The sequence below is a fragment of the Schistocerca gregaria genome, chromosome 9 (genome assembly GCF_023897955.1).
Source record: "Schistocerca gregaria isolate iqSchGreg1 chromosome 9, iqSchGreg1.2, whole genome shotgun sequence".
Classification (NCBI taxonomy): Eukaryota; Metazoa; Arthropoda; class Insecta; order Orthoptera; family Acrididae; genus Schistocerca; species Schistocerca gregaria.
Genome location: NC_064928.1, coordinates 34,321,609 through 34,333,909, shown reverse-complemented (window position 1 = coordinate 34,333,909; position 12,301 = coordinate 34,321,609). Strand labels below are relative to the sequence as shown.

Sequence of the window (12,301 nt, the reverse complement as noted above, 5' to 3'; positions counted from 1 at the left end):
CTCTAGCAAAGACCTCCAACTACTCCTGTCAGTTGTGTTATAGCTGTCAGTTTTATTATCAACAAGAGTTGCTGCACTATAAGCAGCAAGAGGGCTTGCCAGTGTGTTGGTGCTTTTAGAAAATGTCTCCAGTGCTACAAAAAAAGATCTGTGTGTGTCACTCCACCACAGTCATTAAGTTCAGCTGCTTTGAATGTTAAGCTCCAGGACAGTGCCTACATTGGTCACTGAACACGATATTATTGCAACAGGAAAGTTATTGGAAAGAAAAGGTTGTGTTTAATACAGAGCATTCAGAAAGTAATGCAGCCTTGTGGAAAAAATACTAAATAACAAAAGTTGTTGAGAGTGGCCAATATTAAGTGACTCACATAACTGCATAGAACATTGAATGTTCTTACACAAATTATAACTTTAATGTCGCAACTACAGCACGACACCGCTCACACTCTTTCTGCATTCATTAATTCTGTGAGAAACATGAATGTGTTTATGTTGTAGAGCTTGCCTAGTACCCTCTGTTTGCTTCAGCATTGAATTGGGATTTATTTAATATAACTGATGAATTATTATGTACATACATCAATAGTGTAAAAGAGAAAAGGCAAATGGTTTATTTGTTGAAATCATAATATTATTGAAAATGTTTTGAAATAGGAATTTCTTTGGTGCAAGAACTTAGATTAAGTCATCTTTGAATAGTGTTACTATTCATTGTTATATTCAGTGAAATTAACAGAAGAGGGGGGGGGGGAGACTCGTTTATTTTTTACTTGCATGTGAAGACCTTGGAATTCTAAACTGAAAGCAATAGTAAACATTTCACAGTCTGATTATAATTTCAAGAATCAACTGTATTGCTAGAACCTCTGTTTTCATGCAGTTTCCATATACAACTTTTGTGCATATTTTTGTACTTGTTCCAGAAACTTCAGTGAATACAGGGCACGTTTCTCAATGCCTGGACCATATGAAAGTCTAATGCACAGTTTTGATATGGGTATGGTGCATTTTATTGCTTTGTCAACAGAATTTTATTATTTCTTGGAATATGGTATAAAACTTCCAGTTATGCAATTTGAGTGGCTTGTTGAAGATCTGAAGGTAAGATGATTTCTAACAAATTAGTATGGATAGGTATCAAATTGCCACATACAGTGACTATAATAACTGTAATTGAAATGAATAGGGGTAAAAACAAATTTCAGTGTTGCATAAACAAACATTTATTGTTTTCTGCTGTATACATGTTGATGAAAATTTACTGAGATAATGAAATCTATTTTCCATAAATACAATAAATTGTTCTAAAAAGTTGCAATTTAATACAAGATGTTTGTGATTTCAAGGTTGTCAATGCCATCTGACAGAAGGTGTTTGCAGTGACTAATGAAAGTTGAGGCCAGAAGGGTTATGAGAACATAAGATGAATTGAAGGGAAAGTTCCACCTGCGCAGTTTGGAAAAGCTGGTGTTACTGGGAAGGATCCATATGGCACAGGCTGTAAAGCAGTCTGAAATGAAGAATATCATGTTAGTCAGCTCGTTCAGCAACAAGGTGGTCCACTTGTTTCTTGGCTGCAGTTTGTTGTTGGCCTTTCATGCAGACAGACAGCTAGTTTTTTGTTGTGCCCACATAGAAAGGAGCACAGTGGTTACAGCTTCGCGTGTAGACCACATGACTGGTTTCACATGTAGCCCTGCCTTTGCTGGGATAGGTGATGTTAGTGACCAGGTGGTGGTGGTGGTGGTGGTGGTGGTGGTGGTGGTGGTGGTGGTGGTGGTGGGACGATGTATGTGACAGGTCTTGCATCTAGGTTTCTCATTTCAGGGCATGATGAGAGGTAATTGAAACCCTTGCAGAGAATTAATTCAGTTGCTCTGGTCCTGGGTGGTCCTGAGAGGGGAAAGCTCCTCTGTGTCCAGACAGTGGGTCTTGGGGAGGTGGTGGGAGATTGGAAAGATAGGTGCGGGAGATATGTTTTTGTACAAGATATGGATGGAGGTACTGATGTAGCTGTCTCTGAGGTGAAGGTCAACATCTAGGAAGGTGGCTTGTTGGGTTGAGTAGGACCAGGTGAAGCAAATGGGGGAGAAGTTGTTGAGGTTCTGGAGGAATGTGGATAGTGTGTCCTCACCTTTGATCCAGATAGCAACGAGGTCACCAATGAATCTGAACCAGGTGAGGAGTTTAGGTTTCTGGGGTTTTAGGAAGGATTCTTCAACTGTCCCCATGAAAAGGTTAGCATAGGATGGTGCCATGTGGGTGCCCATAATCGTATCGCGGGTTTGTTTGTAGGTAACGCCTTCAAAGGAGAAGTAATTGTGCGTGAGGGTATACTTGGTCATGGCAACTAAGAAGGAGGTTGTCGTGTTGGAATCCATCAAGCATTAGGAAAGGTAGTGTTCAGTAGTGGTAAGGCCATTGGCATAAGGAATGGTAGTGTTCAGTAGCGGTAAGGCCATTGGCATAAGGAATGGTAGTGTTCAGTAGCGGTAAGGCCATTGGCATAAGGAATGGTAGTGTTCAGTAGGGATAAGGCCATTAGCATAAGGAATTGTAGTGTTCAGTAGTGACGAGCAGGGCACTGTGTACTTAAGGGACAGGGACTGTGGAGAGTTGGTGGAGGAAGTGGTTGGTATATTTTGTGTTGGAGGGTGGGTACTGGGTAACAGGTTGAAGATGTTGGTCTATGAGAGGAGAGATTTTCTCAGTGGGGGGCACAGTAACCGGCTACTATGGGGCACCTTGGGTGGATAGGTTTAAGGGCTTTCGGAAGTATGTAGAAGGTGGGAGTACAGGGATTGGTATGGGTGAGTAGAGAGGTGGACTCCGGGGAGAGGTTCTGGGATGGGCCTAAGGATTTGAGTAGTGACAGGAGATCCTGTTGGATCACTGGAATGGGGTCACTGTGGCGAGGTTTGTAGATGGAAGTATTTGATAGCTGGCAGAGTCCTTCCGCCTGGCAATCCTTCTGATTCATAACAACAGTGGTGAAGCCTTTGTCTTCAGGTAGGATTATAAGATCGGGACCAGTTTTTAGATGGCAGATTGCAGATCTTTCTATAGATGTAAGGTTGGTTTGCATGTTGAGGGATTTGGGGAGTGATGGTGAGGCAAGGTTAGAGGTTAAGAAATTCTGGAAAATTAACGGGGTGATTTTGGGACAGTGGGGGTGGATCATGGTTGGGTGGAGGAGTGAACTGAGTTAGTCAAGGTCTTTGATCGAGTCTGATTGGCAGAGTTGGTGGTGAAAAGTGTTTACACCGTAGAGACGGAGAGAAGGTTTTTAACAAGTCCAGCATGATCGAATTTGTGAGTGGGGGAAAATGGTGAGTCCTTTGGAAAGGACTTTTATTTCTGTGGGGCTAAGGATTCTTGAGGAAAGGCTCACGACTGTGTTGCGGGTCTCTTTAAGGTTCTCGATTCTGTGTGGTGTTGGGAGTGAGTTTTGGACGGTGGAGTAAGTGTAGTAGATCTGCGAGACAGGGTTGGTCAGCTATGAGGGGGTGTGGGGAGGTTTGGAGGTTGTTGTGGAGGTGGTGGACAGTGGTCCTCATAGGCAGGTGTAGTAAGTGAACAGGATGGAGAGCTTTTTGTGGTGACATTGTGCATTTTGCTAAAGTTGCTGCAGGGCAAGAGTTTCAATGTGTGTTGTGTGTTCCAGGAACTTTCTTATTGTGCAGTGGGAGAATTTTGCAGGTGGTGAGAATGTACTGGAAGGAGGTTTGGGCTTGGTTTATGTAGTGAAGGATAAGGATTGGCGGAATCTGAACAGGTGGAGATCATTGTGGAAGGAGGAGTGGCAGCCAGAGATGAGTAATTTGATAGTAAGGCCATTAGGGGGGATTCCATGAGCCAGACAATGATGCAGGAACAGTATGTCGGACTGGGATCTGGCTAGGGATAAGTCAACTTTTCTGATTGACCCAAATGGAAGGTGCAGGGATCCACGGTGGCGGAAAATGAGAAAAATTACGTAAATAATACGGAATTGTGTCCGAAAAATTTCACAAAAATAAAACCAAATACGTATGAAAACTCATGAAAATGAAGGAATGGGTGCAAAAGGGGGAAACAAGATGAAATACGAAAGTTCACTAAAACTGGCGAGAAGTGACACGTCACAAAGATCAAAGTAAAGAATAACTATATTACTGTGGGTATCAAGTTTGAGGGTGGATAAATGTGAAGAAGGAGGGCGGCAGATGTGACTGGAACTGGTGGTGGGTGTGAACTGGGATAGGATAGGGAAAGTGTGTGGGTGAGGAGGGGTTTGTAGGATGAGATAAAAGATCGTGTGGCACCAGAAAAGTGCGGGAGTTATCTCACAAAAATACGGGAAATGGTGCACCCCTTTAATAGACCTACATGCAAGACCCGTCCCATACATCCTCCTAGCACCAGCTACTACTGTCTGGTCACTAACATCACTTATCCCATCAAAGGCAGGGCTACCTGTGAAACCAGTCATGTGGGCTAGAAGCTAAGCTGCAACCACTGTGCTGCATTCTATGTAGGCATGACAATGAACAAGCTGTCTGTCCATATGAATGGCCACGGATAAACTGTGACCAAAACACAAGTGGACCACACTGTTGCTGAAGATGCTGCCAAACATGATATCCCTCATCTAAATGACTGTATCACAGCCCATGCTATATGGATCCTTCCCACCACCACCAGCTTTCCTGAATTGTGCAGATGGGAACTATACATGCAATACATCCTATGTTCCTGTAACCCTCACGGCTTCAACCTTTATTACTCACTGCCCTCACCCATCTAGCCCTTTCCCATGTTCCCATTCCAGTCATTCCACCACCAAACTCAGTCTTTTTATTTCCCTCCTTTTCTGCTACTTCCCCTCACCCCTCTCCACCTCACCCCTGCCCACCGTCTAAGATGCACCACTTCACTGTCCTCCAACCCCACCATACTATCCCCCCCCCCCACCCCACCCCAGCCTCCTCCTTAGCCCCACCCAGTCCCAGTCCCCCTCCCATCAGGCACTGGTGCTGCTGCTCACAGTGTGGTTTCAGTTGCCCGAGGCTGTGGTCGTGTGTGTGTGTGTGTGTGTGTGTGTGTGTGTGCGTGCGCGCGCGCGCGCGCGCGCGCGCGCGCCTGTTGACGAAGGCCTTGATGGCCAGAAGCTATGACTGTGAGTGTGTCTTTGTTGTTCCTACCTGCGACCCAGCGGCAAACAGAGTTATCTGTCTGACTGGTTGGCAGTTTCGGTGGAGGGGGGCCATATTCATATTCTTGAAGGAAAGAATCTTGTTTCACAACACACCTAGTATCCAGCTCACGTTGGTCTAACGATTATTCGTATGATTATGAACACGTCTATGTTGGTTTTATAACATTTTTGAACACCTTCTAAGTTTATTTCTGAATGAATCATAGTTTGGTTTTTGAATGCGTACATAGTGTATGTGATGTCTGTCGGGAATTCTCATTGTATTTAGAAATACACTTTCCTGCAGACAGAAGGGGACGGGGCTATGCGAGCTGAGCAGAATGAAGCTGAACGGATGACTGCCAATCACTGTCTGATTACGTGGTTGACTGGATTTGTGAATGATCAGCATTATTATATTTACTAGTGAAATCCATAGATTCAGACAACCAGAGTGGAAATAAACTAGAAAGATTACATATTATCTTCTTGGTGTACCCAAGAAAATGAAATATTGACAGAAAATTTCCGACCAGACCGCCACACTAGTGAGGGCCAGTTGTACAGTCCCAGGCTAGCAGCTCCTTAAGTTCTGTTCTGGAATCAGCGTGGTAAACGTGTGCTATGAACAGTTAACAATGCCTGATTGGACAATAATCGCGGGATAACATAACCGAGGATTCTGACAGGGTTAGTGAAGTTACCCGGCGAATAACTTTGAAAGTGGCAGGAATAGTTACAGAATTAGTGATAAGATTGTTTGTTAGAACGAGGAAGGAGAAGAAATGGGGACTTCACTCAAATTATGGAAGAATATCACGATTCCAAATTTATATAAAAATTCCGTACTAATACTTTTTGATCTCGTGCTTGGGGAACCTGGAACGTATGAATGAAATGTGAAACTATTTGCTAATATAAAGCTTTTTGCTTGTCGTAGTACTAACAGGTATTTGATATTGGTACTTCGTGCTTTATATTCTGTCATTTGTGTCAAAGCAGACTCGTTTATTTTCTGTGTGTTAAAATGGTTGCAATATTACAAAGGCCTATTTTGTTTTATCGAGCAGTGAAAAAATAGACATAATCAGACCGAGAAACCAGACCAGTCTTGGGTGCTATTTGTGTTCAGTATTAAACAACATTTTGATTTTTCATGCAGCAAAACGTTTGACCAACTTTGATAAGGTAATAGATTCTTTCGCAGAAAGGAAAGCACGCTGTGTAAAGCTGTAGCAAGATTAGAGAGAGAAAAAATGATAGGAGCTAAGTATTGAAGAAATGTGAATGGTCTTGTTTGTCTCTTGTCTTAACTGGTTTCATGTATCCTACATTTAATTGTATGTCACACAAAACAGCAAGTTACTTGCTAATAGACAACAAAGAGTGCAAATTTTCTTAAGAGTTTTGTTCTCCCGATTACAAATAATAGTGTCCAATATTAATTGCGAGCTTATTATTAAAAAAAAGGGGGGGGGGGGTGGCAGGATGTCAAACTGGCCATCTGGGAGCAGGAGAGGCACCACAGGGAATTTTAATTTCCACTATCCTGAATAAACACGTTTCAATTCCACAGAGCGAAATACAATGACGTTCGATAGAAGAATGCTGTCTGAAGAGGCGTGGCACTCCACTTTGGCACACTTAAGCTCACATTACATGGACATATTTTTGAAAATTCAGTTTTTTAAAATATTTTTGACGTCTTATCTCAATCCCTCGTCGCAGGGGGGGAGGGGGTGCTACCAAGTATTGCCGGTTTGCTAAAGAAATTAGGCTTTTATTAATCTTTTACGCTGAGGCAGTCAATGTATTTGAAACTAAGTGTTTAATTCCACAGTATTTGCTATCACTGCATTTCAAGTGCACGTTTTCATCTTCTAGCACGTATGGCATTATGCCATAATAAAGAACCAAGCATAAGATAATACAGTACTGGTACTCCAAGAAAATTTACATCCCAAAAACCACACCGAAAAGTTCGAGGAATACTTCATTGGGAATCTGGACATAAGATTGTGCACTTTAAGTATTCACTTTAAATGTGCACATTTCAGTGTGTTTGAATAAATTCTGATGCTCTTGGGGTATCATTTGATGTCTTGTTTCTTTTGTAACATAATGTAAGATATTTTAATTTTTACAATTACAAACATATGGGCCTCCTACATCATTGTAGCTGCGCAAGCACGGTGGCACCAGTCATCTGATGGTCTTTGGCAACTGCTGAAACAAACCTATTTCTAACAGGTTACGGGAAAATATTGTGAATTGTGTTTTGAAAAGCAAATCAACTCTTTGATGACAAGCCATTTAAAGAATTTTGAGTCTAGATCAGACATTTATCTCTTTATTAAAAATTTTACTGGCACATTTGTGTGATATATCCTAAAGTGTAATACGTGCTAAAAGATCCACATAATATGTGGAAGCTTAGCTTCTCTTGCAGCTTATTAACCTTAACAACCAATATTGTATGTGAAAGCTTTTCTTTTCTTGTAGTAACACTTTGTAACAGTGATGAAAAAGTCGGTACAAATTTGAAAACTGAATAAATCACGGAATAATGTAGATAGATGGGTACAAATTGACACACGTGCTTTGAATGACATGGGGTTTTATTGTAAGCAAAAAATACAAAAGTTCAAAAAACGTCCAACAGATGGCACTTCATCCAATCAGAATAGCAATAATTACCATAACAAAGTAAGATAAAGCAAAGATGACTTTCTTTACAGGAAATGATCAAAATGTTCACCATCATTCCTCAACAATAGCTATAGTCGAGGAATAATGTTGTGAACAGCACTGTAAAGCATGTCCGGAGTTATGGTGAGGCATTGGCGTCAGATGTTCTCTTTCAGCATCCCTAGGGGTGTTGGTCGATCATGATACACTTGCGACATTAGGTAACACGAAAGCCAATAATCGCACAGACTGAGGTCTGGGGACCTGAGAGGCCAAGCATGACGAAAGTGGCGGCTGAGCACACGATCATCACCAAACGACGCGCGCAAGAGATCTTTCACACATCTAGCAATATGGGGTGGATCACCATCCTACATCATCATCATATGTTCCAGCAGGTGTTTATCAGCCAGGCTGGGGATGATGCGATTCTGTAACATATTGGCGTACCTCTCACCCATCAGGGTAGCAGTTACAAAACCAGATTCACGCATTTCCTCAAAGAAAAAAGGCCTGATAATGGTAGATGTGGTAAATCCAACCCATACCGTGACTTTCTCATCGTGTAATGGAGTTTCCACGACAGTTCTAGGATTTTTGGTAGCCCAAATTGTGCAGTTGTGGGCATTGACAGACACCCTTGGAGCGTGAAATGAGCTTCGTTGGTCCACAACACGTTACTCAACCAATCGTCATCTTCCGCCATCTTTTGAAATGCCCACACCACAAATGCCCTCCGCTTCATTAAATTGCAGATGAATTTTGTACGGATAGCATCGGAGGGTACACCTCAGTGCCAACCAAACAGTAGTGTATGGAATGCCGGTGCAACGTGCAACTGCACAAGCGCTTACTTCCCCGTGCATAGACGAACCTGCTACAGTCTCCATTTCTTCTTTTGTGCTCGGTCGGCCACTATGAGGTCTATCATCTGAACAACCCGTGGCTTCGAAATCATTCTCGCCACAGCTGTATTTGTCAATAGACCTTTACCCATTCGAATCCCCTTCCTATGGCGATAGGATTGTAACGCTGAACTAGCACATTCCCGATTCTGATAATACAGCTTCACTAAAAGCGCCTTTTCATTTAACATCAACATGCTGCGACTGCTGGTGCATCTGATTCTCTCTCTCTCATTACAGCTCCTTTTATACACAATTCTCTCTCTCTCTCTCTCTCTCTCTCTTCTTTTTTTCTTCCCCCCCCCCCCCCCCCCCCCCCTTATAAAACCCCATGTCATTCCAAGTATGTGTGTCGTCAATTTTTACCCCTCCATCTACACTATTCTGTGGTTTATTAAGTTTTCAAATTTATACTGACATTTTGATCACCCGGTATATCAATTTAAACCATTAACTTTGCTTGTTTTTGTGTTCGCACTACGTAAGTGATGTTGCTAATTGGCTGACTACATAATTTGTCCTATGCTCTGAATATCCACTGTCATCGGCTGGCGAGATCACGTAATGTGAGCTAAGACGGCTTTCAAAAGCGCATCACAATCTCGATTTCAATGCTGAGGAAAGTAACATGTGGTGTTTGATAGAATTAGAATTCATACTTTCGTAATACGAAAATATGCAGGGTACATGTTGCATCACATCAAAGATCTTCCCAAAACGTGTTTCTTTCCCTGAGTTTCAGGAAATTCTATGCCCATGTATAAAACCATAACCATTCAAAGGATAAGTTTACAGTTCTGAGGGAAAATATACTGTCACTTAACATGGAAAAAAGTGCATTTTCACTTGGGACAAAGTTAATTTTTAGTCAGGAACTCCAGTAAAAGTCCGAGATTCCCTCTCCCCCCCCCTTCCCCTGTTGTCAACTTATGCACCCTGACATCATTTCTGTATATTATTCTTTCTGTTATTGGTGTTACAGTGTTGTTGTTTGGATCTTCTGCACAGAAAGCAACTACTGCAGAGGCAAGAGCTGCGAGACCGTGGATTGTGGCATTTGGACACCGTCCCATGTACTGTTCTAATGGTGGCCCTGCAGACTGCAATCACTACAGTTCCCGAGTGCGCACCGGAATTCCGTTCTTGGGACTGTGAGTTGTGTTCTGTTTTGTAGATGTAGTAGTTTGATGTCAATGGTAGGACGACTCTGTTTGGAAAGTCTGACATTCAGTTTTGTCTGATTCTGTGCTCTTTAACAGTCAGAGAAAAGTCACAAGCACTCGACTGATGTCAGATCGCCTGCTTTTGATTGAAAGCGCTTGTTTCCATTCCATTCCATGCCAGGTGGTCTAGAGGTTCCCAGATGAGCATCACAGAATTTGATAAAATTTTGTGTAAACATTTGCACATATTCCCAGTAAACAGTAATAGTGTTTCCTGAACACTAATAAAATAAGAGAGTTGGAACTTAAATAGTCGCAACTATTTATTCACGATGAATACAAAAGAGTTACATGTTTGCATCTGTTACTGTCCTTCAAAGTAGTCGCCAGCGTTGTGCAGAACACATTGTCAGTTACGTGGAAGGCGTAGTATATCGTTAGCATAGCCTGCTCTGTTGGTGGTGCGAATGGTGCGGTCTAAAGTTACAATGATTCTCATGTACGACTGTTGTCCTAACCCATTACATTCCTCCATGGCAGACTGTCAGTGCACAGTATTACTGTTCGTTTTTGGAGCATCACCTGCGACCAGCTTTGCAAAAGAAGCAGCTGCACTTTCTGCGCAACCCACCCATCATTTTGCACAACAATGCGCTAGTGCATACAGCGCAAGCTGTGGCTGCTCTGTTCAGTCAATGGGACTGGGAAGTACTGTACCATCCACCAAACTCCCCGGACTTAAGTCCTTTTGACTTTTATTTGATTCCAAAGATGAAGGAACCACTTTGTGATGTTTGCTTCAGAACTGTTCCAGAGATATTTGACAGGCAGTAGACCGCTCAATTTGCACCATCAACAGAACAAGCTTTCCTAAAGGTATACTATGCCTTCCACATTGTTGGGCAACAGGTCCTACGCAACGCTGGTGACTACTTTGAAGGACAGTAACGGGTGCAAACATGTAACTCTTTTGTATCAGTTGTGAATAAATGGTTGCCACTGTGTAAGTTCCAACCCTCATATTTCTAGAGATGGTCATTTGTTTGACCACATAGTGCAGCTATCAACAGTGCACCCACACGTTTTCGAGTATTTGAGATGCAATATCCCCTGCAATATTTTCTCAAAAGAAACTAAACTAAGTCATCTTGTACTCGTACAACTTTTTACACCCTCTGAAGCAAAATAATAATAATAAAATAAATTATTTAATGAGCAATTTTCATGCAGATAATTTGAAGAAAAGCCAATTAATAAGCGCTTAAAAAAATTGTGGAGTTCAGCTGTTTATACCTCCAGAAGTCATCAGAGGATAAATCTGAAACTTTGCACTTAATAACTTACCAATATGAGGTTGTAGAATTTCATCCTCTTATTGATTTCCAACGTGCAAAAGTTCACACACACACAATTTCAGTGAAATCTGTGATGCCCATGTGGGAACCTTTTCTGAAATTAGACAACTTGGAATGGAATGGCCATTTACCCAACATTTTCACATATTAATAGCTGGTTGTGATGTAAAAATCAATTGTTTTACTTATATTTACTTTATTAGTTGGCATCATACAATTAAAATTTTTGTTTATGTTTTTGTTCCTAGAAATTGTGCTTTATATTGCTACCATTTATTGAAATTCAGGGCCGTCTTTTATCCTCAGTCAAGTTATAGGTTTTGTGATATGTAGCTTCCACGAGCTAATTCCACTACACCTGATACGTTAGCTAACGTACTGGTGCACTTGTTCCTTTATTGCTTTTAAAAAATGACCCTCAGAAAATAATTAAGCTACCTGAGGATGCCATCATCTATCAATTGCATCAATAAAGATGTCTAGTTTCTAATAAAAGCCACCTTTGTATCAACCCAGACCATATAAATACTGTTAATACAAGAATGAAAAATGCTCTTATCATAACACACAAAAAAGGTGGAGGTTTCCTGGATAAAGTTAGGGATGCTAAAGAAGGGAACTAGCTTTTCGATTTATATGGCAGCTTCACACACATTTAAATCAAAACATATTGACATATTCACACTTTTCTTTACTTGTTAGAATTAGTACCCATGATATACAATGTATTGTGCCAGGTAGAGTAACACGATACATAATGTCACCCTCCACCCCAGGAAAAACTTGTTTTAGCTATTAGATGTATGCTCTTTAGCTTCATGATACTGTATCTTATTGTTCACTATGCCTAAAGAATCTTCTGGATTTTGGGCACAGGTTCTTCTTCTTCTTCTTCTTCTTCTCCTCCTCCTCCTCCTCCTCCTCCTCTCTCTCTCTCTCTCTCTCTCTCTCTCTCTCTCTCTCTCTCTCTCTCTCTCTGTGTGTGTGTGTGTGTGTGTGTGTGTGTGTGTG

The 12,301-nt window shown here is 41.6% G+C and overlaps 1 protein-coding gene across 1 annotated transcript in view; it reads left to right on the top strand.

Moving 5' to 3' along the window:
- The window catches only part of LOC126291937 (acid phosphatase type 7-like), a 123,218-nt gene that overhangs the window by 71,405 nt on the left and 39,512 nt on the right, over positions 1 to 12,301 (top strand). Inside the window, exons 6-7 of the mRNA XM_049985660.1 lie at positions 927 to 1,104; positions 9,781 to 9,923. Coding sequence (XP_049841617.1) covers positions 927 to 1,104; positions 9,781 to 9,923 — 321 coding nt within the window. The remainder of the gene's footprint in view (positions 1 to 926; positions 1,105 to 9,780; positions 9,924 to 12,301) is intronic.